This window comes from Theobroma cacao, chromosome 9 (assembly GCF_053813885.1).
Source record: "Theobroma cacao isolate CCN51 chromosome 9, ASM5381388v1, whole genome shotgun sequence".
Taxonomy (NCBI): domain Eukaryota; kingdom Viridiplantae; phylum Streptophyta; class Magnoliopsida; order Malvales; family Malvaceae; genus Theobroma; species Theobroma cacao.
This window is the reverse complement of record NC_142647.1, coordinates 7,759,035-7,785,671: the sequence shown is the minus strand read 5'-3', so window position 1 is coordinate 7,785,671 and position 26,637 is coordinate 7,759,035. Positions and strand designations below refer to the sequence as shown.

The following is a 26,637-nucleotide window of genomic DNA, read 5'->3' as shown; positions in this document are numbered from 1 at the left end:
TGCCTTAAATTCTTTAATCTCAATTAGCATTAACGTCCTCCTCCAAATTGAATGAACCTCATATGTTGACCAAAAATGTCAACATGTTTAGCATTTGCAGGAAGCTATTATGGGGCATGATGGGATTGGATGTAGCAAAAAATTCAAGGAAGCTGACAAATCTAATGACGAATGGAAGTGGCAGTTGTCAAACAGATCTGTGCCTTTGGCTTTTATCAAACGTCCCCAAGAAATTTGGAATCCCACGGAAAATGGACCCCACTGAATTTTCCTCAAATTAATAAAATAATTTAAATACATCCCAAAAATAAGATTAATATCCTTAAACTAATAAAGCAATTTGCATATGAGAGATGTAAAGAAGGATTTTGGTTTGGCTAGAGCTTTTTGTGGCGTTTACGTTAAGCTGGGAAACTCTTAAAGACATTACAATATAATACAAAAACCAACACCCGATAATATAAAATTAAAACAAAAAACCGGAAAACGTTGGTCTGTTTTCTTTTCTTCCATATTCTCTCTGCAACACAATATATTATCCCATTTTCTCATAAAAACATTCTCTTTTGTGAGTTTTCCAGGAAATTTTCCATAGCTCATTCTTGAGATTTCATTTCCCAGATAAGTCCCCTGCCTTAAAAGTTTTCTTCTTTATTTTTGGTTTTGCGTGAAGGTCTTATCTTTTCAGTCGAAGTTGAAGGATTGTGGATTGATTTGTTTCTCTCTGAATTGGGATTTGTTATTTCTTTGTTAAGGAGTGACAACTCCTGGTTTGGAGGGGGTAAAGACGATACTTTTCTTTTTGTGTTTTCATTTTCTGGTAATTTATATTATGTATATGTTGGTGTGCTAAGGGAAGATCCCATTTTAGCTTAGAGGGAGAGATTTAAGTTTTTGGAGTTGTTTTGGTAGATTGACACCCAATATTGGACGTTTTGTTTGGAAAAGATTTCTGGGTTTTGATGGTTTTAGCTGCCTAAGAGCTTTTGTTTTGAAGTTCTTGTCTTATTTGGTGTATTTGAATTGGTTTGTGGATCTGTGTTCATAGTCGTTGGGGTTGGATTTTTAACTTGTGTGAGAAGTTAGACAAAGAGGGTAGTGATCTTTTTTTTTCTTGCTGTGTTTCGTTTGATTTGTTTGTGGAGTTTCTAGTTTGAGCCAAGTTATAAAGTTGGTGGTAGTATTTTGGGTTGGGTTTTTTGTTGTTAGAAATTGTTGGATTTGCAATGGGGAAGCATAATGGAAAGAATAAGAAGCAAACAGGACAAGCAGGTGATAGTAATGTGAAGCAAAGCAAAGTTGGAGATAGTAGTTCGAAAGCCGATGACAAGGACACGGCAATTTTCATTGCCATGTCTCAAGAATTGAAGGAAGAGGGGAACAAACTGTTTCAGAAGAGAGACCATGAAGGAGCAATGCTGAAATATGAGAAGGCCCTCAAATTGCTTCCAAAGAATCACATAGATGTATGCCATCTTAGGAGTAACATGGCTGCATGTTATATGCAGATGGGATTGAGTGAGTACCCCAGGGCAATCCACGAGTGTAATTTGGCACTAGAGGTAACACCCAAGTATAGTAAAGCACTGCTAAAGAGAGCAAGGTGTTACGAGGCTTTAAATAGGTTAGAATTAGCTTTCAGAGATGTTCATACAGTTCTGAACATGGAGCCAAATAATATCATGGCATTAGAGATTTCGGAAAGGGTAAGAAGTACACTTGAGAAGAAAGGGTTACGGGTGAATGACACTGTGATTGAATTGCCTCCAGAATATGTTGAGCCTCCAAGTGCTTCACAAAGTCTAAAAGTTGTCAAAGAGAAAGCCAAGAAGAAGAACAAGAAGAAAAGCCATAAAGTTGAAGAGAACAAGGCTGTGGACCAAATTGAGGAGAAGAAGGTTGATGAAAACATAGATGAAAAGAAGGCTGAGGATAAACGGGTTGTAGAAGAGAAAATTAGCAGTAAAATGGAAGAAGAACCGAAGAAGATTGTGAAGTTGGTTTTTGATCAAGATATAAGATGGGCTCAGTTGCCACTTAATTGCAGCCTTTTGCAATTAAGGGAAGTTATTCATGATCGATTCCCTAGCTCAAGAGCAGTTCTTATGAAATACAAGGATGACGAAGGTGATTTAGTCACAATCACCAGTGATGAAGAATTGAGATTGGCTGAACTATCAGCAGAATCACAGGGTTCTGTGAGGCTGTATATTGTAGAAGTCGACCCTGAGCAGGATCCATTCTTTGAGAGATTTAAGTGTGAGGAGGTTCACAATCTTAACATAAAACAAGGTAAGGCAGCTGAAAATGGGGATGTCAGAAAGGGTATGGAAACAGGAAAAGATTCATGTTGCATTGATGACTGGATAATTGAGTTCGCTCAACTGTTCAAGAACTATGTTGGCTTTGATTCAGATGCATACTTGAATCTTCATGAACTTGGTATGAAGGAATATTCTGAGGCCATGGAGGACACAGTTACGAGTGAAGAGGCCCAGGACCTTTTCGAAAGGGCAGCTGAGAAGTTCCAAGAGATGACAGCATTAGCATTATTCAACTGGGGAAATGTTCACATGTCCAGGGCAAGGAAGAGGGTGTATTTCACAGAAGATGGTTCAAGAGAATCCATACTTGTGCAGATCAAAGCTACTTATGAATGGGCACAAGAAGAATATAGCAAAGCAGGCAAGAGATATCAAGAAGCATTGAGAATCAAACCAGATTTCTATGAAGCTCTTCTAGCTCTTGGGCAACAACAGTTTGAGCAAGCAAAACTTTCTTGGTATTATGCAATTGGCAACAATGTTGATCTGGAAACATGGCCTTCCGAGGAGGTTCTGCACCTTTATAACAATGCTGAGGAAAATATGGACAGGGGCATGCAGATGTGGGAGGAGTTAGAAGGGCAACGCCTGCATGAACTATCCAGATCAACGAAGGAACAAACCCAGTTGCAGGAAAAGGGATTGGATGGTTTATTCAAAGATATATCAGCAGATGAAGCTGCAGAGCAGGCTGTCAACATGAGTGCTCAGATAAACCTTTTATGGGGTACCATACTTTACGAACGATCAATTATGGAATTCAAACTGGGGCTACCTGTCTGGCAAGAATGTTTGGAGGTGGCTGTTGAGAAATTTGAGCATGCAGGAGCTTCTCCCACAGATATAGCTGTTATGGTAAAGAACCACTGTTCAAATAACAACGCACTGGAAGGTAACATACTGTTGGGAATTCATAACTCTGCATCAGCAACTAACATCTGCATAAACCTTAGAAGCATAACGTATATGTTTGTCATTGCAGGTTTAGGGTTTAAGATTGACGAGATAATACAGGCATGGAATGAGATGTATGAAGCCAAAAAGTGCCAGAGCAAGATTCCATCATTCAGACTAGAACCATTACTTCGGCGGCGAGTTTCAAAAATATATCATGCATTGGAGCATGCATGAGTTGTGTGTTGTTTGAGTGGGATTTCCAGAAAAACAGGTGTTCGAAAGGCATGCTTAAGTCCTTAATATTATTTGGAAGTGGTACATATAGTCGTGCATTTGAGTTAGGTAAGCTGATTTTTTAAAGTATAAATAGCAATCGATTGTGTGATGAAATCTGTTGCAACCATATGATCCAAAAAGCTGCATAAGTCAGGTTTCCCTCAGAAAAATATTGCAAGAATTTATCTTGCTCTAGTTTTAGCTTCAACTTTGAAGTCTGCAATCCCAAATTCACTTAAATGAAGTTGCTTTTTTTTTTTGGTTTACATGCTTTCTGCATGTTGTAGCCCTAAATTTGAAATACCAATTAACTTTCACTGCTCTGTGACTTCTGATTATTTGTCAGAAAATACAATTTATTTAAAGCATTCATTGCCAGGAATAACCTTGGATCATCTATTCTGCAGGTTTTCTTGCTATTTTCTTTTGAGATCAAGCTTCAGCCTTGTACTTTCAGATCAAAGGAGAGACTGTTGTAGTCTGAAAGTTTCGTTTGGTTTTATAATTTCTTTTCCCAGAAAATTGATACAGTTATTGAATCCTTACATGTTTGGGGACGACTAGAAGCTGCAGCAGGAATTTCCATTTATTTTTTTTTTGTTGGTTTCTGCTCTTGCCTTCATCAGCTTTCCCCTCAAAGAAGCAGAATATACACGCTGAATTCATTATTTAGTTGCAATAATTTACAGATTGCTTACCTGATTGATTAGTTATTTCGAGCTGTAAGTTGCTCAGTTCTGATTTCTAGCTTAGGCATGCTTATCAAGAATTTTGGGAGACAGATATTTCTAATGGATTGATGATTATAGATTGGCTTGTTGTACTATATGTAATTTGAGGATTGGGGATTTGTTTTCAGCTTTTGCTTCTATATTATCAGACATTCACACATGTACTTCTGATTGTATGCTTGCAGCCGGATCTTATTCTGAACAAGCTGGCTTCAGCTCCACTGAAAGGATCCCTTAACTCAGCTTCTCTTTTTTCTTTTTATACTAAAATTGATTTCAGTTATTTGAAACAAACAGCCAGGACAAGCTTGTCTGATTAGGCTCTGAAAAAATTACCCAGGCTGAGTCACATCGCCTGTTCTGTTCAAACCTCTGCCCTTCTTGCTTTTGCTTTTTATTTTGAATCTCCAGAACGAAAGCATAGAAGACAATGTGCAGAAAATAGTTTGAACAAGCATAAAAACTCCATGTACAATTTTTTATTTGTTTTTATAAAACAAGAGACGAAATGTCAAATTCAGCAGCCAAACATATTTACAACCATACCCTTACATTGACTGTCCAATAATTTACCACAATTCCCCTGACCCCAGCAGAAAGGCAGCCTTTCACGCTTTGGCATAATATACCTATTGACCTGTAGAGAGAGCTATCTCCAGCTGATAGCAGCTATTTACAGCATATGTTACAGTTGCTTCAGTATTATTCTGGTCGGAAGCTGATAAGATTGGGAAGAGCAGTTGATTGAAGCTTCTTGATTTCAGAGGCAGTTACCTTGCAGGACTCCAAAGATAGGGAGCGCAAATTCTTTAGAGGCTTTAAATACGGCAAACCGTCATTAGTTATGTGAGAATTTGAGACATTTAATGACACCAATGCTGTCAGTCCTGTAATTACACCAGAAAATGAAAATCTATGTTTAGAATATCTCAGTGAGTTCATCAAAACACTAGTAAGACAAGTGGAAGCTATGGACTAGGTTATTTTCACATTTGGGATCCAGTTTTAACAGGATCCGACTAAGCTCTCAATTTACCAAATTTCCTGACTGCCCATTCATCTTGCATGTTTAGACATATTTCTGGACCAACTAGTCATATGACAATGTTAAACATCTGCAGCAATAATGCTGCGAATCAATGATCATGCAGAATGACAAGTTGGACTATTGCCAGATGAGATAATCTGACACTAGAGATACAACTAGCTGTCTCATATACGTCTCCTTATCATTTTCTGTACAAGCATGGCAAGGTTTGTTCTATTCAAGAATAGCTCTAACAATGGCCAAAAAAGGGGAAAGAAAAAAGCTAAACAACAGCATAAAAGTAAAAGCCTGAGCAATGAGAAGCATAAAATACCTGAAATCAATTCCAAGGATTTGTTTGTCAGGCTGCAGTTTTGTGAAAGGTTCAATATCGTTAAAGAGGCAAGATCCTTGATATTTTTCACCCCAGCATCAGTTAAACCCCCTCCACATATTTCAAGGGATTGGAGATTCCTGAGGCCTGTTTGGCATGAAAACAAGCAGAGTAAGACCATTTAACACAAAAAGAGAACAGGTAAAACAAAATTCTTGAGAAAAGTTTACATTGAAATTGAGATTTTGCTGAGCTCAATATTAGGCCTATGGATAAAAACCATAAGAAACTTTTTAATAAACATGATAGTAGAAGTTCGAAATATTGTACTGATCATAGTTATCATACCCAACTGACCCGACGATCGAGTCGATCAACCTGGTAACTAAGCCCTTGACCTGGGCCAATTCTTTAATTGGACTGTTTGTGCAATTTGACCCAGAAAAACCTATTTTGACCCGTCAGGTTAATGAAAAAACCGGTGACCCATCGGGGTTTTTTATTGACCCAGATCAATTAAATATGACTATTTAAAATGATTATAAAGTCATACCTAACTTAACTTTTACATACTAATGAGTGATTCTTTCATTCTTTTAACTAAAAAATTATTTCTTAAAGAAAGTAAAAAATAAAAAATAAAAATACATTAGACAAAACTGAAAACTAAAAAAATCTTTGTAAGCTTAACCTTCCTTGCAATTTCTTAAATGCTAATAAATATTTCTAATTCTTATTCTGATAACCATGGTACTGATACACCTCACTAGATCAACTAAAGGGACCTTATATTTCTCAAAGTTACTCATGAACTTTCTCAAGTATGTATATCCAAACTATATCAAATCTTTAAGGCAAAGAGCAAACCAAAACAATAAAGTTTTTCAAACAATTAAAATTAGAGCATCTAGGAAAACAAAGGTTAATAGCCACAATCATCAGGCAACTTGGAATTATTAATTACTTAAGCAATGGCAATATCTTACGACATACATCGCAAATAATTTGTTCCAATGTCTGAAATCCTAGCACCAAAAAGATCCAGATGCATCAGTCCAGTTAAACCTGCAACAGCAAAACCAAAAAATGTGATGATTCGTATACATACTTAAAATATTAGATGATGGGAAGAAAGAAGAGAGAGACAGAGAAAGAGAGAGAGAGAGAGAGAGAGAAGGGGTGATAAAGAACTGACAACAGATCAGCCATTTGGTGCCACTTTGACTGAGCTTTAGAAAAATGAATTGGGCAATACAGACATAGCTTGGTGCAGCAATAATTGATATGAGATTCTTAAAGGACAACAGAAGGGCTTTTCACAAAAAAAAAAAAAAAAAGGACAACAGAAGGATACACTAGGCCTAAATGGTGAATTACACTATGAAACTGGTTACAAAATAATAGCACAACTATACACCAACAGCCATAAATGAAAATAATGTAAGAAATTTGCCGTCTTAATACTAGAAAAGAATGACTTGGTCCATGGGAATTTTAAGTTATTATTTATTTACTTTCAAGTAAGGTTAATGAAGAGTACATTAGGAATTATCAGACTTGCCTGATCTGTTCAAAAACCTTTGGAGGTATATGCTTATGTACTTTCAAAGATAGAATTTTTCGAAGCTGAAAGCTCAGGAAAATTTATGACTCCAAACCTGGCTATCCTGTAACAGTCTAAGGCAAGGAAACAGAGAGAGGGGGGGGGGAGGGGAGAAGACATCCTACACTACATAGTGGTTGCTAGTAAAACATAAAAATCAAGGTAAAAAAGACTCCATATTTCTTCACTCCAAAAAGACCAGCAAAAGGACATTTCCTTCAACCAAAAGATACAACCATATAATTCAACAAGCCATAAATAGGAGCAAAGGCACACCAGAATGCCACCAACTCAGCAGCATGCAGTTAGAAGAATGGTACACAAAAAAATGTGAAAATACTAACTTGTCAGAGCTGACAGTCCAGCATCTGTAATTTGGCGAGCATCAAGATTAAGTGACTTAAGAGCAGTCAATCCAGACAACCTTTTTAGACCACTATCAGTCACTAAAGTGAATGATAGGTTCAAGGTCTCCAGACGAGTCAATCCTAATAAAACAGAACCAAGTCAGCATGATGCATTTAACATTATAATGCACTGAATATTACAGAAACACAAATATTGAAACCAAGACAGACTTATAGTTTAACAAAGAGGGCCATGTAGTACAGGGCAAGGATCAAAATTATTAAAGCTTTGTTGCTTTGCCTTGCCAGGTCATTGACAAAGCAAATAATATAACAAATGTTCATGATTGCCCCAATATCTGTAATACATTCTAGTCATTGATATAAGTTCAGCCAGCATTCAGTGTCAATGTGTAAGGCATAAATACACTTTCAGAACAAACAAATGACTAAAAGCATCAAATGTTTCCCTTTTCTCCTTCAGAGAATCATCATATACAAAAGGCAACAGCAAAGGAGCAATTTAAGTTAAAAATATACAGGTACAATGACCATTCAAAGTGTATATAAAACTGAATTAAGAGAACTTGTTAATTCAATAAAAAGGATGATTCTCCACAGAAAAGAATCTTGATAAAATCTGCAAACAATGTTATAGGTAAAAGCGCACCTAACTGGAAGATATGTTTCAAAAAGTATCACTGAAACTGTCATGTTTATTGCTAATATAAGAGTTCAAAACTAATCATATCACACAGATAGAGATTGATTACTAACCAGAGAGGTGTCGGAGCCCATTGCTTCCAACTTCAGTATCAGACAACTCCAGACTTTTGAGGAGTGAAAGGCCTGAAGAGAAAATCACAAGATAAAAAACTCAGTCAAGAAAATGTTCAAAGCAAAGGGAGATCCCCCAAACAAAACAGCTTAACTACCAGAAATAATGGAACATGATACATAAACCTGTCAAATTAGCAAGGCCTTCATTGCCAATTTTACACGAATCTAAATTCAGGCTCTCCAAATTTGTTAATCCTGCAAAGAAAAGATATACCAAATCAAACAAACTTATCCCCATTTCAAACAAAGAAGTCATCAGAATCAAATGTAAAATGAACCAAAGGATTAAAATTCTATCAATAATAATTATTTGAAAAGCATACAAGCATGAGAACACAAGGGTAGGTATAAAAAATATATGGGATCAGAATGAAAATTGTCCACTCTTTGGACCACAGGTTTTCTATTTCACCGTAGGATAGCAAGAAACATCTTAGGACAAGTATCTCTTATGATAGTCAATCAATCACGTACAGTAAATAAACCAGAAATCAGTTAGCATTGCATTTTCTGACTTTATAAGCTTCACCACAGGAACTTTCAAAGCAGTATTTTTAAGTGAAGGGTCACCTCACACACAGTCTATTCCACAATTAGTAACTATCATGTTGTGGTCACAAATCATCAGCATAATATTTGTCAAAATTGAAAGCATAAGATTGCAAATATCATCATTATAATTAGATCAAAACCTTTTTTCAGAATGAGATCTGAGTGCCAAATCAATAGCCGCTAACTTTAACAATAGCAAGGTCTTTACAATTGTCATATTTTATATAAAGCAATTCACTGAGCTAACCTAGTAAAATTCATTAACTTGCACAGCCCTCTGAAAGTTGTACAAGGAAAGGAAAGAGCGCAAATGGTCCAATCCCAATAAGAACTAATGACCACAATGTAGTAGCAAGGGGGAGAGAGAACCTTTTAGGTGTGCTAAACATGCATCCGTTATATTGTTAAATGCCAGGCTCAATACCTTCAAATTCTTAAGTCCTGCAAATGAATGGTTTACTAGCTATGTTCAACCACGCAGTAGTTCTATGATTCAAAACACCAAAGGGCTAAAAGATATCAAATATAACTCACCAGAAAACTTGTCACATCCATCATCAGTTAGGCAACATCTACTAAGATTTAAGTATGCCAAAGCGACAAGAGCTGCACAAAGGATAAATAATTTTTATAATGAACTGAACATAATAGATTTTCTCTAGTATCTAATTGTATAACCTATTCCAATCCCAATCCCCACTTCAAAGGGAGGAAAAACTAAGATAATCACATAATATATGAAAATTATTATAATTCCAGGAAATCCAGTAATTGCTCAATGTATCGACTTTCAACCAAACTCCATGAACTTGTTAACAATTCATTGTTTGGTGCAATATGGTAAAGTTTAATCTTCTACCACATGATAATGATAGAGAGATTATCCTTGTCCACATAATCTCCTAACTACATCCACTAACTGATTTCCCACACAAATCACGTATGATTACATTTGAAGGCACAACCATTGTCAATATATAGCAGCTAGTAATTGTACTATTATTGTAGGGATCATTGGAAAGGCTGCTAATGAGAAAATGCACCTGAGATGGAATCCAAGCATGCAGCAGTAACATAACATCCCTCCAGATTCAACACAATAAGCTTGCGCAAACCTGCCAAGGAGAACGCAAGACTGCACCTTTTAACAGATTGTTTCCAAACTACATAAGATAACTAAGAAAGACAAATCACCAAATTGTACGGGCATTTAGCCCACACGAAATTCATCTAATAAAGCACCAAAAAACAGAGTTCAAAGAAGTGGGGGAACACAAAACATTTGCCTAAAAAGGAATCTTAGGGGAGTTTAAAAAACCATAATGTTAACACATACTCCTTGATAGAAGGGTGGAGTTGTTAAAATTCTTGAGGTCAACTGCTCTTACTCAGATGATAGATTATTAGCTCTATTAAGTAGGTAACATGACACAACAGCAAAGAAGATTAAGATGCCATTAATAGGAGATCCCAAAAATGATGACATAAAACAGAAAGGATTCACTCCTAGAGTGCCATGATGGAAAACAAAGCTAGAAATAGAACAGTTAATATGAATTAATCATGTAACATTCAATGTATTAGGAACTGAAAGCAAGAACAATAAAATATTAACAAAGAGTAGTCCTATCCTTTTACATAGCACAAAGGACAACAGTTTATTCTGTTAGTATACTAACATGCAAAAGTGCAGGTAGATAAGTACCTCCCAAATAAGACAGTCCAAAATCTGTAATGTTACTATTCGATATTTGCAACTCCTTCAGATTATTAAGCCCTGAAATTTAAAAAAAAAATGAGAACCCATACAAAAGTTCTGGAATACATTGCCCTTTATTGCAGGTTGGTGTGTTTTCAGTTTTACATACTACATTTCACTTGATTATTAACAATAATAATTGTGAATAAAGTGACAACCATCTGGTGACAGCATGCAATGATGGCCATTCATGTCGGTTTGATCCACTGTTGTGTTCATTAAAAAAAAAAAAAAGAAGGAAAAACTACTTGATGTATATAAGCAACTTCAATTAGCCTAAACAAAAACAGCATGTATTGTCAAAATCACCGGAAATAGCCTTCAAGTCCAAGTCTGTGATACATTTACAGCATCTGATATTAAGAGACTCAAGTTTAGATAAACCTGAAAAAAACAATGAGCAAAACGATAAGGCTTCTGAGAATAAGAAACAACAGTGGATTGGATAAGATGTTGAACTAACTGGCTAATATAGGAACTCCAACTCAAAATTCCATAGTTCATAAATCTGACTGACACTCCATGTAGTAGACATAACAGTCATATTGTAATGCAATAAAGAGATTGAATCATGGTTTAGTTTATCTGCTAGCCTCGTCCCTCTTTCCTCCCAACATATGATAAATAAACATAAAAAAGGAGTATTCCCATTTCCCCAGGTTGTTCGCAGGAGTGCATCATCATAACAAACCAAATTGTTGACGCAAAACAAGATTAATTTTATTCCAGCAATTTAAAAAATACATGAAATAGTGTTCAGAAGATGCTAACTTTCACAAACAGCACATTTCGGAAGTGGGAAAATTTACACTGCAAGTTTAACAGTTCATGAGAAAACAAGCATTCTAAATTTTCAATAGGAAATTTATTCATTTATAACAAACCTTTAATATGCACAAATCCACCATGAATCCCTGAGCACCTCTCCAGGTCCAACTTTTCCAAGTTAACTAAGCTGGAAAAGGCACGCATTCCTTCAGTGGTAATAGCGTCGCTCTTTTTAAAACTCAAGGATGTCAAGTTCATCAGACCTAACAATCAAGGGAAATATTGCCGGTGACCACCATAGAAACAATGTCAAACAGCAAGCTGATCCAAAGAACTATTGCAGATATCCTAATGGTAGAAAGGCGCTGCTATACAAGATTTGATTATACCAATCATAATAAAGATTATATGGCAATAAATCGTCTGTAACCATGAAAGTTAGCACAGTTTTATAGAAATTCTTTTCAATATTTTCAAGACATTAAATAGATACTTAACAGTTTCCAACATGCTATCCAGGAATCATTCCATCTTTTTATTTTAGGTTTTTGTTCCAAAGAAAGAAGAAATATATCCGGGTTGACAAGAGCATAATGCCAGAAAATGCAAATGGTTACAAATGATTTCATTTGTTGATTGCACATTGTCGTAAATCTAAAAGAAGGCTAAAACTACAACTCCTGACCATCCATCCTAAGTGTAGGCTACAAAAACTTTGACAGTGCAGTTCAAGATCATGTCCTACAATGCTTACAAAAGCATAAAGCAATCATCAGCTCTAGCAAAGTTGGTGTCAATGTCAGTAGAATCAGAGAACAAAACTATAAATTCAGCCCTATAGTAACCAAGGTATAAAAGAAAGTAATAGAAAATTACTGCTAATATGCTTCAGCCCAAGTTCGGAAATGTTTTCACAATGATTAAAAGTTAAGGCTTGGAGGCTCGAGCACTCTTTTAGGAGACCCAAACCAGTATCGGTCACATCAGAACCAGAAAGATCAACAGAAAGCAATGATGTCCTTTGTGAAGAGATCACATCCATCCAACTATCCTGCACTCCGGGATATTCACCCAACCAAACATCCTGTCAACATAAGATGCAAATCTGGTAAATAACATCATCTATGAAGACTTATAAAAAAAATTTAAAAGGTATACCATATATAAACCACTCAAAGAAAAATTACCTCAAGAGCACAATCTCGAAACTTTTGAAGAGAAACATCAGTAAGAAGATGGGATAAAACCAACTTGTTGAAAATTTGTTGACTTATATCCTTTGGCAGCATTGAAAATGAACTATACTGGTCGATGTCCTGTGACAACCACAGCATAAGATGTCAGAAAAAACAAAGAAAAACAATCCTCTAAGAAACATGCCAATGGAATAGACATACCTCGCATATTTTATCGATGCATAATTCCATGAGAGACGGGCAAATGGTCAATCCAGGCTGGTGAACTACCATGGGCCGTGAAAAAGAGGTTACAAGCCACTTTGAACTATTACTTTTACCATACCGTCCAGACACCCCTCTTCGCATTCCATCTTCAACAACCTGTTGGTCTCTCTTCCTTGAACACACTCCCCCCATTTGATCAATAGTCTGATAGATTATCAATGAATATCATGAAGCAAGCAGAAAAACCAATTTACACTCCATTTTAGAACCATAAAACATGGTCTGAAGTCTAAACTCTGCTTCACCCTCCAGCACATCTGGACAGAAGTAGCAGCCTTACAGAGTTAGCTCTTTAAGGAGTACTATAATTGCAAAAACCAAAAGGCTTCACATCTAAAATTTTATCACTGAAATGATAAATCAATGGTAGCAATATTCATCAGAGCATTATGAACACGTAAACTCTTATTGGCTCCTAAAAATTCATTTGGTAAACATATTCAGAGCCATGGATTCATAAAAAATCACAATCTTCCTCATTTCTACCAAAAAAACTTGAATTTTGAAAGCATCAGTTAGAAGAAGCTCTGAAATCAATCGAAGAACAGTTCAATGAATACTTCATCCAGAAGCATTAATTAGAATAAGTTCACTAAACCCAGATGGATACAGAGCTTCAGAAACAAAACATTCGGAGTTTAGGTGACTAAGCAGCATCTAATTCTTGGCTTGCATCCCAAACAAGCCAATATACAAACATTAAAAAAAAAAGGAAAAACAAAAGAAGAAACAGAAATAATCTTCAATACCCCATCTAAAGGATAACGCAAAAACTTCATTAAAGCATAAAACTTTAATAAATGCAAATATATATCATACGAAACGATGATCACTAAGCTTTTTACACACACATATACCTATCTACTCTACCATCAACAAAAACGGTTTGTAAAAAGGGAAAAAAAAACTCTCTACTTAAAGAGAGCTAAGTAGCGTTAATTCTGATGGTTTTAGAAAACAAAGTACAGGACAAGATATCGGGAATTGCATTTTCACTTTTTCTCTAAGGAATCAAACAAAGAGAGGACGAAAAAAGATTCTTGAAATAGTGATCACACTATCGAATAAAGATCATATTCAAACACAAAATATATATATATATATATATATATATATATATATATACCTTAAAAACAAAGATATCATCACCTGATCAGAATCATAGTGGAAAATAGCAATCATTTATGGAAAAGAAAGGAGAAGACTGAAACTGAAAGAGCAGGGGGAAACAAGGAGAAGAAGAAGAAGAACAAGCGAGGGGAGTGTGGGAGAGCTTGAACCGTTCGATAATTGCCACGTGGCGAAAGGACGTGGGATTGGGACAGGTGGTGATGTATGAGATAAGGAAATGGTGGGTCCACTTTGTCCGCGTTCTTTTTCCTTTATTCGGCAAGACCGTTCGGCGGGAGATAAGACTTACTATTTTAGTTTTATTTTTTAAATATTATTTACTCCTTTCTAGTCATGATATAAAATTCGACGCCGCCGTTTTGGTGCTTCTTTTGCTTTTGCTTGCATTTGATGGATTATTATCTTATATCAATATTCGGTTTTTTTTTTTTATAAAAAAACAAAGATAGAAATAGTACATGTTTGTTTTAGCATGATATTAAGATAGTGTAAAAGGGATATAATTCCACCTAACATTGAAGCCTGACCTGAGCGAGTGGCTAACAATACAAGTCAAGTTCCTTTCGTTTCAAGTTCAAGTCTGGAAAAGGGGGGCTATCTCACGTTCAATTTCTTCCTTATTTAGGCCATAAGATTCATGTTTACACTCAAAGCACTAAAGAAAAAGTTGATAAGGAAAGGGTCAAAAAGCCACCGACCTTGCACGATGTTGACAATCGTATGCAACGGTTGGAGAATACTTGCGTTGGGGGACAAGCAAATACATAATACAGATACTTGCAAGAAATAACTGCTAATGAATTTGCAGCTTGGTTGGATGATTTTGATGCCAATGTCCTTTTCTGCCCATTGCCGGCCTTTTTAAAAGTCCTTGCAATTGGATATGCTTACTCATTAATGGGATTGCTTTAGAAGGAGAAACCTGTCAACAATAGTCAATTACCATTTGGTTGATGTGTGCTTCAAAGGATGTCCTACTCAATAACCTCTTTGGGAAGAAGCAACAAATATTTATGAATTCAATTAATCCATACTCAATTGTTTTAATTCATGTTATCGACAACAACTATTTACATTGTGCAATTAAACCCAAAGGGATTCCATTCGAGTTTCAAGCAAACAAAAATCTAACAACAGCAGCAAAAATCATACTATGAAATGAGACAAATTGGAAGAATTGGCGCACCCATAACCTTGGAACAAAACGGAGCAACCAATAGATCAACAAAAGCTGAAATTGGATGTATGCTTATGATACAATGCACATTTAGTTTCAACTTATACTGAACATGAAAATCATGAGGTCGCAACAGGACGGGCGCTACTCCGTCCAAGACCAAGACCCAAACCTAAGGGAATGCTCTCAGTTTTTGACTTGCTATGGTTACTATGGCTGCAGTGCGAAGAATGAATGTGGCCATGATGTGCATTGGTGTTGTTGGAATTGACATTTATAGCAATATGGCCATTTCCGTTTGCCTGAGTATGCATATCACCATTTTGCAAGTTTGAATCCCTCGACATTTGTACCATTCCTATTCCCTCAGAATGCACTGAATCTTCAGTAGCCCGCAGGTCCTCATTGTAGCCATTGATCAAGAAATCTGAGCAGTTCTTCTGGCATCCATGATCATATGGGTTTCTAAATCGACCACCAGGGCCCCTGAGGTAGCTATAGCGCATGACATTTGCCATTTCATTTGTTGTTATGTTGCGAGATATCTGTGGCAAGAAAAGAACAAAATGAGTCCCCAAATAAAAGAAAAGAAAAAGACAAACTGAGTTATTGCTCCCAAGTTTCTGAAATCATTCATGTTCCTTACAAATGCCTCAGATATGCAACGTTACCTAGGACCTAAACTAAAGCACCACCACAAATGCCAGAAATAACATGGAATTTAGCCAAAGAAGAGAGAAGGTTGTGGGGGTAAGAAGACCACACATATGGACACAAAACTATGCAAGCATGTGTAAAGACACAATCAAGATTAAGTCCAAAAGAATGGTGTGACAAGGAAAATATCATATGCAAAGGGCTCTATCTATTGAAGATGATTTACTCCTTGGGTGAGCCATGCCTTAATTGTAAATATCATTCTGGTTGATACGCGGTGTTTGTGAAAAAACTGGTTGGGTAATAGTTAGCATGGTGAAGGCAGAAGATCACCTTAAACCACCTCTCAGGGTTAAAATCCAGGCAAGGACAGGCTCACTCAATCCAAAATCACTAATAAACTACAATGAAAGTTAGATTAAGATATATGATGAGGCAGATGAAACTTGCATTTATGATGCCACTGGACCAAATCTAGTTTAGGATGACAACTTTACCCCAAAAACTCAACCAGTGCCATCAAGACTAAACCTAAAATAAGAGCATAGGTGAAGCAGACATTTATTCTCTATTGTGGCCCAGGTCACAACCATAAAAAGTGTTTCCAAAAAAAAAAAAGACAACTAGAGATCAGAAAACCTGAATGCATACCTGAGAAGCCTGTACAACAGTTAACACTGCCACACCAAAGAAGAGGAAAAAATCCACAATCAAAAAAGATATAGCACCAATATGATGAGTACCAGCATGGTTCATCCATGGTAAGAATGAAGATGGAGCCGTTGGATCTGTCAAGATTCCTGTATACAAGAAGTACACATTGGCAGGACATTCAAGGAGGAAAATTTTGCCAAACTAACTTCAGAAAATAGTTTGAACCTGGAACTGATTAAGAGACATACTTGTAATAGTAACTCCACCAGTAATTAACATCGCTGAAACTTCTAAAACAAGGAAAAGAAAAAAATCCCATTTGTTTTTCTGCATCACAAGATATTATAATAAAATTAAATCAACAGATACCATGACTATTTGCAAGAATCATGTTAAATTAAATGTTAGACTCTTTCCACATAGGAAATGTCTTATCAAATTGATATATAAACAATTGCAACCAACCAGCAATCATGCATAACCCATATTAGTCTACCTATTGTAGAAGTTGAAGCACAGGATGTTAAACATGCAAGAAATGAAAACATCAAAATAATAATGACAGAGGAAAGAAAAACATTTAACTTATCAGCAAGGAAGCACCTTGCCAACACAATTTGACACCCAAGGGCAATGATGGTCAAATTGCTCAACACAACGATCACAAGTGGAGCAGTGTTTTGCACGAAGAGGCCTGACGATCTGGTGATGGTATATAATAACATAGCAAAACAATCAGAATAAAAGGAAATTATCAAATAAGTAACATACAAGGAACAGAGGCTAGATTAGAAGAGCACCTTGCATGTTGCACAAAGCTGAGACCAATTTCCAGCTAGCAAAGCAGGATTATTTATCTCAATCTTCAATAAGGGTTCCTAGCAAAACAAACAGGATAAATATGTTATATATACATCAATTATTTAAAAGATATATACATTTGGAGAAACAAAATATAAAGGACTAAAACTTTAAATTTCCGGAAGACAAAATTTACAAACCAAACAAAAACCAGATAGACTCTATAAGGGAAATTTGAACGCACATCATCTTTCATATTTTGTGGATCATGGACATTCATCCTGATATAACCGGGATCCTTGCTGCAAAGAAATTTAAAATGACAAAAGAAACTAGATAAGTACACTCCTTCAACGAGTCTGATGACTAAAAATTACATGCAATAGAAGTAGTATCCTGCCTAGCACAGCTAGGTGTGATATACACCCAGCCCAGCTTCTATTACAGAGAATTACCTGACTAAATCTGGGAAAACAATGAAAGAATGACACAAAGTACTACAATTTTAATAATATATCTTGTATTATCTTATAAACCTTTGACTACATGTTAACATACAATCTCCTGAAGAATATAATAACTCACTGCCTTTGTAAACCCCATTACAGCCCCTTCAAAATAAGATTCCCCTCCTTCCAACATAAATAAAAATGAGCAAACATCAAGAATCTAATTGCTAGATGCTTGAAACTCATCGCATGAAAAACCAAAAATTAAAGGTACCAAAGATATCTGTCCTGAAAATTGTTTTAGCAAATTAAAAAAGGAAATGAATCAAATGGTACAGACAATCCCTTCATTCCAACTCCAGCCATACTATGATTTCAAAAACAATTGTCTCCTTTGACAGCTGCTATACTCTGAAACTCTTTGAAGGGGAAAATTAGGGCTAACAAACTGATAAATGGACAGCTAGGCAGTGTCCAAAACAAATGTATTCAGTGCCACAATGACCTAACAGACTTAAAAAAAAAGTAGGTCCATGTCAAAGAATATACCCGCTACACCTATAAAACAGAACCAGACCAGCAGATGCTAGGAAAACACCCAACCATGCAAGAAGGCCAAACCCAGCTGTCAACTTTGGCAGATTTGAAGCTGCAACCAATGTTCAAAAACACAAATAAGTAGGCAATAAAGAGACCTAGATCACTTTCAAGAAGATACCAAGAGACAGACCCATTATGACAGATTGAGTATAAGTCACCAGTAGCAGCAAGATAATGCACCAAAGAATTGGTGCAAGTCCTAATTTTGAAAGTCGTCCAAGACGGCTATTCCCATCACACCGTTTTTCAAGCAACCTCCTAGCATTTCCCTGCAGAATCAGATGTATAAGATGATAAGAAACATAAATAGGTGAGGTGGTAAAATTCATCTAATTTCATAAGCACATCATCATAAAAATTAAAAGAGAACAACAGCTAGGAGACAAATTAAGCTACTTATAAGGAAATTTTACAGCTTTTTAGGAGACAACTAACAAGACCATTCAAAATCAATAATAATTACATCCTAAATAATTCTAATAGTGAAGTCAAAAATTTTCAAATGTGCAATCATGTTGGGCCTAGACAAGGAAAGGTCAAAGGTTGGGCTATCCAACAACAAAATACTAGTTATTTGACATATCTCCGCTTCATAAACCTGAATGCAACATAAACATGGCGAAACAAAATTTAGAGTTTGCACATGCATAAGGAACACTTCAAGATGTTAGCAACAAAGTAAAATGAATAAGAAAGACATTTTGGACCTTTATGTAATGTTTAGGAAGTACATTTCACTTGCATTTTTATCAGTAATTAACCCAACATTCTTTATGTTGGGTAGAAGGAAGCAAGAAACTGTCTTTCATTCAGCCCAAAGCATTCATCAGTCATCATTAACAATAAGAGCTTGAAATGTGTAAGATTCAAAACATAAACAAATAAATATATTAATTACTATTCATCAAAAAAATCATTAATTAAAAGCTACAATGCTATGGCACCTACAAGGAAAAAAGCAACTTGTCTGTGATTTTTATCAGAAGCAAGCTGTGCGGGTGTAAGGCCAGTATTATCAGTGACCATCAAATCCTCCTTCTTGCCAGCCTGTACTAAGACTGTGCAAGCTTCTAGATTACCCCTAATAGCCGCCCAATGGAGAGGAGTGCAACCTGATGTAGAGATGAAACATTGTTAACAGAGAAAAACTACACATGCAATCAAAATTTTCACAAATACAAATTGTTAACACTAGATTAACCAGATGAAAATCCCTAGAAATGGCAATTTAAATCTGAGAATCAGAAAATTACCCTCTTTGTCCTGACGCCCTCTATATGCATCAAGAAATAAAAGAAGACGTATGCAATCAGCGAAACCTTTATAAGCAGCCCTAGTTTTCTCCATATTAAAAAGAAGTTAGAATCACAATAATAGACACGACAATTGTAAACTTTCATTACAGAATCAAGCAATTTGCAGGAAAAACAAAGTGGTCAGAATATGCAAGCAAACTTGTTAATGTTAGAGAAATAACTCAGAGAAATTTCACAAAAGGAAAATAGAACACTCTAAAGACTATTTGACATTTTCAGAATGAAAACTCTAAACCCAACTACGGTAAAAATTACACAAGTAGGTTACATTCTGATCATAAAAAATTCTTAATCCAGGTTTACAAGAATCGAGCACTTTGCAGAAGCTTATTAGTCTCATCACTAGGCATCACAAAATCACGAAAGAAAACTGTTTTATAATCACAAATACTGGGTTTTCAAAAGCAGTCTTCCTTACCAGCAAATGCATCAAACAATAATTTTATCAGTATGAAAAAAAAAGGTTCCTTGGTTAGTTAAAATAAATTTGAAGTAGCAAATTAGTCTAAGGAAAAGCATTGTCATACAAGGAAAATAATCAACCCTCACATAAGAAAAAGAAAAAAAAAGCAGATATTTAGATCCAAAAGAAATCATCACCACCACAGTGCCTTATGCTAGAACATTCAAGTGAATAATAGTAAGGTGTAAGTTGAACTCATGTACCAGTGCAAAGGGCTTCGCCCATCATTATCCGGAACATCAGGGTCAGCATTCCATTTTGAAACAATGTGATAGAGAAAAGCAGTCTGACCATATTGGGCAGCAACATGAGTTGTCTGCATCAAATTACAATTAATAAGCACTCATCCATCTGAAGGTGGAAATAGAAACAAGAAATACAATATTTCAATCATCATCCTGCAATTAAATTGTAAAACACAAACCATAAGCATAAGTTTCAGAATTCAATTAAGAAATAGAAACCCACCCTCATGTTCTAGACTTCTAGATAGTAAAATACTCCACCAAAAAGAAACAATTGAGTGTATCAGCAATATCGGCAAAGAAAAACTGCATGAATTGCATTTGATTGAGATGATACCAAAATGAGACAAATTAGGAAAAGAAAGACCACGGAAGGAAAATATATGGGGAAAAAGTCACAGTCAACAAGAAAGTATAGCATGGAATGCTATGCTTTCCAGCTGTCTTTCAGGTCCTAGACAAGTAAGAGAAAAAGGGAATGAACATCATCTCCAGCTATGTAGACAGCCTCAAGTAAAATGCATAGCAAAAACATATCTTCTTTAAGCCTCAAAATATCAATATGATCTACTCATTTTATGGAAACCATATATTGCGGAGTTCTAATGCTCCTAAAAATATATATACATAATGCCTATGCAGATATAAACCAATTTCAAACAGGAATGTATAAAACAGCTAATGCTGAGTAAACATTACTTTACATTACTGATCACTGTCCCCAAATCCATATTGCGTGAAACCATACTAAATTCTTGACTGAGATAGAATATTAGACAAGGCACCACGATGAAGAAAATCTAACCTGGTAGCCATAAATGTCTGCGGCATCCACCCGAGCATCCTCTTGGAGTAAAAGCTCAGCAACTTGTATTGCACCCCGGACCGCACTCCAGTGCAAGGCTGTCTGCCCAGTGTGATCTGCCGCATTTACATCTCCACCATGCTGGCAAATCAAGACAATGCAAAAACTTCTCAATTAAACCAAATTTAATCCAATAAAAACCTCAAGATCAACATGTATCAACTAAACCGTAAAATCCAAACAACTACAGAAAGCGTTTCCCAACCTCAAAGGCATGTATTCCCTAAGTCCTGAAGTAAACCTATTAAAACCCACTTAATAAACCTTTTGAAGAAAACAACTTCCATAAATTAGATACCAAATAAACCAATTTCAATAAATCCAATAGACTCCAAATCCAAAACTCGAAAAGAATTCCCAACTCTAACAAGAAAGCCAATTCAGCAAATCCATCAAAATAACCACAAGAGAAAAACCTCGATAATGTACTGAGCAGCGGCGGTTCTATTATTCAAAGCAGCCCACTGCAGGGCATAATAACCCAGGTGATCAGGCTCGGAAACAGTGCAGCCTTCGGACTCAACCAACCTATGAAGCTTCTCCAAATCCCCATACGCAGCGGCCGTGTAAACATCGTTCCTCAAGCTCTCATCATCAGCAACACCACCAACAACCCCATTATTCCCTCCTCCATTTCCATTTCCATTCGCTAAAACACCACCAGATTGCTTCGAGGGTTGAACCTCTTCCACCACCTCGATCTCCGATGACATCTCTCAAAAACCCCAAAGAAAAAACGAAAAACAGATTTTTTTTTTTTCCTTTTTCAATGATCTGGGTTGACTTTTTTATCAATAATTTTGTTTCATAATTGTTTTTTTCAATAAAAATTTATGGGTGCGATTAGGGTTTTTCGTGAAAGAGAAGGGCAGGGCTGGGTTTGAGGGGTCGTTGCGCTTTGGCGTCCGTGCCGTGTTGACTGATGAGACCGAAGCCGAAGCCAAAGCCACTTGCCTAAGCGATTATCCGTAAGAATTAACTCGATTTTGACATGGATGAGGATGTGAATCCAATTGCTCGCCGTATTTTCCAAATATTTTCACATTAACCCCGTTAAATTTACCTATTTACATAATGGGACATGGCCTTTTCCTTTATGAACATTGATTGAGCTGGCTGTATTTATTACCACTACTGCAAGTGTTGTAATAATTAATGTACTCATCCAGAGAAGCTCATTATACAGAAAGATGTATAATAATCCTTATTATTTTTTATATGAAGATATGTATTAATGTTTTTTTTGGGTACCAGGATATATAATAATGCTTATTATATTTGAAACAGGGCTTTGATTTCCAATTCACATATATACATATGTATTACCTTTCCAAGTTTAAGGTGCTACTCAATTTATTAATCAACTTTCTTCTCATTATGCTTCGAATATATATATATACTTTTTTTCTTAATTAAATCATAATTTACTAATAAAATTACAATAATAATCGGTCAACCTTCCATATCATAATATAATTATTACATTCAATATATGGAACAAATCAACAAACTAAATAATATAACTTAACTCACGTATTGGAAGACTCAAATGTGAAACCTAAAGAAGTCAAAGTCTCCCACTTGCCATTGCTCTCATGGACATATAGACGTGTTACCATTTATTCAAGGGAAAAAATAGGTGGAATTAATGAGGGCAATAACAGTTAGATTATTTATTTTTTTCATTACGTTAAACATGATATAATCGCCTAAATATTATACTAACTATATCTTTTTATTTTTTTAATTTCTGGTATAAAGTTTTTTTAGTAAAGTAATTAGTTTAGACGAAGTCAGGGTGGGCCTGCACGGACGAGACTAATTCTTGCTCATTGGTCAGTCAATGACAACTTTCCCCTTGGAAGATTACACATGGGCCAGGCCAAGCCTTCTACAAAAGCGCACTTGGGCTAGATTGGTCCAGTCCATCAGGCCCAGTCTAGACCTTCTAAGGGGGCCCCTGTTTTATTCTGTCCCTAATAGAGCGACAAGTGTGCAAAAAACAAAATTATAATTTTGTACTTCAAATCCCATTAATTACACTAGGCTCCACCAATCAAATTCCCGAACTGAGCACAAATCAGGAACCTGATTGGAGAATTCCACCAAGTTTTAGTGGCCCCAGTACCACGTGATTTTCTCCCCCCCAATTTGACGTGAAATTGTCTTGACACTGGATCCAAAGCGTCAAGTGAAAAATATCTTTTAAATAATGTATAAATACACTCACAAGAAAAGTCAATTTCACCCCAAACAAAAAAAAGAAAAAATTAAATTAATTGTTTCAAACCCATTTGTCTTTCTTCCACTCCACTTTACCTCTTTTCATCCAATAAATGCCTTTGATCTTTCGTGCAAGTCAACAAAATCAACCTGGTAATATCAATTTTGGCAACCAAAACCCTAATCCGGACCAAACCCTAGGGTTTACCCTAACCGGACCCAGACCCAGAACCACTCTGCTCAGGTCTTTCTCTTTCTCTCTCTATCTTCACTCTTTTTCCAAAGTCTTTTGCTTTTAGTTAACTGATTTTTTTTTTTTTCTATAGGAAGTGTAATTTTTGTTTAGCATAGTTGAGGCAGCAATGGAGGTGGGTAGATTGAGCCCAGTTGAAAAGAGCATCTGGGTATGCTCTGTAATGGAAGCTTTGGTGGCTGAGACTTTGGTTCTTGCTGGAAATTCTCTTGCTTGCCTTCTCATGCTGGTATATTTACTCTCTTTTTGGTAATGGCTATTTTTTCCTGTTAGTTTGGGAGTTGTGTTGTGTTGTTTGCTTCATATGCTGTTTTCTGCTTTTTGCGTTTTGTCTCAAAAGCATTATATTTGTTTGTTTATAAGGTTTTTGCTGCTTGTGTTGTGTTCTTCTTCCACACCCCCTCCCCCATCCCCTTTCCTTTTTTTACTGAATTTTGGTGGTTGACCCTCTCTTGTCTTGGTTGAGGTTATTGTGAGCTGTTGAAGTGTTAGAATTGTTACCTTTTTCTGTTATGAATTTGTACATTGCTTGTTCTTGTTTAGGGCAAGGTTTGCTTTTGGAGATTGAAATTGTGTGGAGTGTGGACTGACTGTCCGGGTCATAAGTTTTTCCCATATTAAGATTCAAGAAGTGGGGTTTGTGGAGGATTTCCACTTGTTTTCACCTTTTTTTTTGTAATTTTTTTATTTGAGTTTGTTATGTTTAAGCTAGCTTTTTCTTGTCTGAATCTTGTACTTACCTGAAATGTTGTCGGAGTAATTGAGATCTGTTTTCCATAAAAAGTTTAGTTACATTTTGGTATGATAACTAATATGATTAGAATCTTCTCGCTACAAGTAAAATATATGCTGTTTGTTGTAATGCTGCCTGCAATCAACAATGCCTTCTTCTTTTCTACTGTATGCTGGTGGCTACAGATTCTTTAACTTGCTACCTGAGAGGTCCTACAGCTTTTGGTTTTTAGTTGGATTCAGCATAGAATATGAGAATCTTTCTATGCCACTTTTATTGGTTTCTGACCTTGAATGGATATTCCTCTGCACCTTTTAGTGCTTGGGATGTTTGCTGTTTCTCTTACCATTTATACCAATACAAAAACAATAATGTCAAGTTTCAATCTGTACTGCAAATTATCAGAACATTAGGGAACAATGTGGAAGGGTAGATCGCCTTCTATTTGTTATTTAATGCAAGATTACAAATTTGGGCCCCTGGGTCAAAGTTTTTGCTGCAGTTCTTAGACATGAAATGTGGGTCTAGTTTGCCTTTGTAGCTTATTGGGCACTAAATTGATATTTAAGGACCCTTTTTCAGGGTTTGATTAGTGACATCAGGGTTAATTTCTGACTTAGTTTTGCAATGTCTCCATTTTTTTTTTCCTTTTCATGAACATGATTATTTTAATCATTTGAAAGAAGTTTTTAGCATGTCAATATATAAAAAGCCTGGCTTTCAAATAAGCAACAATACTGAGCTCTAGAACTGTTGCTCCTTCTTGCCTGCAGCAATGTCCACACTCCACTTTTCCTTCACGGTTGATTCTCTGATCTTGATTATGTTTGGAGTGTTTTTTTTTTTTCTATTTTTGAGAAAACTTTATGTTCAGAGTGTACGTTCATCATATGGTGGACTTTGAATTGATGAGGGAATTTTATTATTGTTTCTCTGTAAAATGTTTAAGATGCAAATAGAATCCTGTTGTCTGTGGAAAGCATACATCATCATATTTTTGTTGTATGTATCTTGCTTAGGATCCTTTCTAACATGATTTAAGATTGTTGCAGACAGAGTCAGTGCTGAAGGATATGAATGCATCACATGGTTTGACTGCAGTGGATGAGAGGTAATGTGTTTCCTTTTCTTTTTCATTGTAATTTATCATTAATGGTTGGTAAGAGGAAATCTAACAGGTTGGCAGGATTGACTTCTTTTTTAGGTTTCCATTTGATGAACTGCTCAAAATGAAACGTCCTGATCCAGAAAACAAAGATGCCAGTGATACAGAGGATGATGATGAAGAAGAAGATGATGACAACGCAGATGATCCAGATGATGATGCAGCTGATGAGGATTTCTCAGGTGAGGAGGATCCCGAGGATGACCCTGAGGCCAATGGGGATGGAGGGAGTGATGAAGAGGATGATGAAGAAGATGATGATGATGGGGATGACGATGATGGTGATGAGGATGGGGAGGATGAAGAAGAGGAAGATGAAGATGATGAAGATGATGAGGTTCGTCAGCCACCTTCTAAGAAGAGGAAGTGAATTAATCATAGGCCTTTAGATTTTCTATTGTTTCTTTTTTTCCTTTGGGTGAGGAACTTTTAGTAGGGAGGGAGAATTCAGCATGTTTGTCTGCATAGATTAGAAGATTCGCTATCCTTAGTTCTGAAGGAACCTTAATTTATGGCATTTGTCATGTAGTTACGTTACAGGTGGTTCTGATACATATTATTCCATCGTGGATTAATGGTCATTCCTATTTGTTCTGTAGAACTTGTGACTTCTACATGCATCTAATACTCGGTTCGTTTCATTACGTCTTGGGCTTTTGGTAGCCTGGTAAGGTTTGATGAAACAGCTAACTGGAAACTTAAGTATATTTAATTATATCAACTTAGCAATTAATACTGGAGTAATGATCATTCTATCAAACTGAAGTTCAATTACCGCTTGATCTTGAATGAAACCTGGCTTTTCCGAAAGGCCAGAACTGAGGTTTCCAGGTCCTGAGAATCATGCTCGAGGGAAAAAAATTCCGATTCTTAACCCCCAAATAATGCAATTCGTTTTAATTGTCGTAAGTCATTCTATGCTACCTAGTCGATACGCAGGTATACGTCCGATCTTTCGGTATGAAAGAACAGTGTGTTAATTAG

At 36.1% G+C, this 26,637-nt stretch overlaps 4 protein-coding genes across 6 annotated transcripts; 2 read left to right on the top strand and 2 right to left on the bottom strand.

Annotated features, from left to right (window-relative positions):
* The first annotated feature begins 459 nt into the window (after positions 1–459).
* On the top strand, positions 460–4,388 carry LOC18588867 (protein PHOX1-like). The gene is made up of 3 exons (XM_018127569.2): positions 460–3,216; positions 3,307–3,563; positions 3,905–4,388. The coding sequence occupies exons 1-2, from the start codon at positions 1,227–1,229 to the stop codon at positions 3,453–3,455; spliced, it is 2,139 nt and encodes a 712-aa protein (XP_017983058.2). The 5' UTR covers positions 460–1,226; the 3' UTR covers positions 3,456–3,563; positions 3,905–4,388.
* Positions 4,389–4,673: 285 nt separating this feature from the next.
* On the bottom strand, positions 4,674–14,229 carry LOC18588866 (uncharacterized). Of its 3 annotated transcripts, none has more exons than XM_007013562.3 (16): positions 14,071–14,229; positions 12,856–13,178; positions 12,646–12,774; positions 12,335–12,542; positions 11,575–11,721; positions 11,000–11,074; positions 10,637–10,708; positions 9,975–10,046; positions 9,466–9,537; positions 9,301–9,372; positions 8,503–8,574; positions 8,317–8,388; positions 7,537–7,680; positions 6,583–6,654; positions 5,590–5,736; positions 4,674–5,115 (listed from the first exon to the last, which is right to left on the bottom strand). In XM_007013562.3, exons 2-16 carry the CDS (start codon positions 13,051–13,053, stop codon positions 4,931–4,933), a joined length of 1,737 nt encoding a protein of 578 aa, XP_007013624.3. In that variant the 5' UTR covers positions 13,054–13,178; positions 14,071–14,229; the 3' UTR covers positions 4,674–4,930. The 3 variants fall into 3 exon arrangements, with proteins under 3 accessions (XP_007013624.3, XP_017983059.2, XP_088665720.1); XM_018127570.2 differs by having other exon boundaries at positions 14,048–14,204; XM_088809594.1 differs by lacking the exon at positions 9,301–9,372 and having other exon boundaries at positions 14,048–14,204.
* Positions 14,230–15,121: 892 nt separating this feature from the next.
* On the bottom strand, positions 15,122–22,244 carry TIP1 (Ankyrin repeat family protein with DHHC zinc finger domain-containing protein). The gene is made up of 13 exons (XM_007013559.3): positions 21,696–22,244; positions 21,220–21,360; positions 20,373–20,485; positions 19,644–19,723; positions 19,339–19,502; positions 18,521–18,659; positions 18,340–18,439; positions 17,586–17,643; positions 17,341–17,418; positions 17,144–17,242; positions 16,789–16,867; positions 16,538–16,686; positions 15,122–15,774 (listed from the first exon to the last, which is right to left on the bottom strand). The coding sequence occupies exons 1-13, from the start codon at positions 21,990–21,992 to the stop codon at positions 15,349–15,351; spliced, it is 1,923 nt and encodes a 640-aa protein (XP_007013621.3). The 5' UTR covers positions 21,993–22,244; the 3' UTR covers positions 15,122–15,348.
* Positions 22,245–23,550: 1,306 nt separating this feature from the next.
* Positions 23,551–26,254, top strand: LOC18588864 (uncharacterized). The gene is made up of 4 exons (XM_007013558.3): positions 23,551–23,746; positions 23,829–23,984; positions 25,541–25,599; positions 25,693–26,254. The coding sequence occupies exons 2-4, from the start codon at positions 23,865–23,867 to the stop codon at positions 26,021–26,023; spliced, it is 510 nt and encodes a 169-aa protein (XP_007013620.2). The 5' UTR covers positions 23,551–23,746; positions 23,829–23,864; the 3' UTR covers positions 26,024–26,254.
* The last annotated feature ends 383 nt before the right edge of the window (positions 26,255–26,637 follow it).

Coding starts and splice junctions, on each gene's coding strand:
- LOC18588867 (XM_018127569.2), top strand. CDS start 1,227: ATGGGGAAGCATAATGGAAAGAATAAGAAGCAAACAGGACAAGCAGGT. Junction 3,217..3,306: donor AAATAACAACGCACTGGAAG/GTAACATACTGT, acceptor TTGTCATTGCAG/GTTTAGGGTTTAAGATTGAC.
- LOC18588866 (XM_007013562.3), bottom strand. CDS start 13,053: ATGGGGGGAGTGTGTTCAAGGAAGAGAGACCAACAGGTTGTTGAAGAT. Junction 12,543..12,645: donor TTCGAGATTGTGCTCTTGAG/GTAATTTTTCTT, acceptor TTATGTTGACAG/GATGTTTGGTTGGGTGAATA. Junction 10,709..10,999: donor GGACTTGAAGGCTATTTCCG/GTGATTTTGACA, acceptor TTTAAATTTCAG/GGCTTAATAATCTGAAGGAG.
- TIP1 (XM_007013559.3), bottom strand. CDS start 21,992: ATGTCATCGGAGATCGAGGTGGTGGAAGAGGTTCAACCCTCGAAGCAA. Junction 18,440..18,520: donor TACTCAATCTGTCATAATGG/GTCTGTCTCTTG, acceptor CATTGGTTGCAG/CTTCAAATCTGCCAAAGTTG. Junction 17,644..18,339: donor CTGTTTTATAGGTGTAGCGG/GTATATTCTTTG, acceptor ATTTCTTTGCAG/CAAGGATCCCGGTTATATCA.
- LOC18588864 (XM_007013558.3), top strand. CDS start 23,865: ATGGAGGTGGGTAGATTGAGCCCAGTTGAAAAGAGCATCTGGGTATGC. Junction 23,985..25,540: donor TTGCTTGCCTTCTCATGCTG/GTATATTTACTC, acceptor AGATTGTTGCAG/ACAGAGTCAGTGCTGAAGGA. Junction 25,600..25,692: donor TTGACTGCAGTGGATGAGAG/GTAATGTGTTTC, acceptor CTTCTTTTTTAG/GTTTCCATTTGATGAACTGC.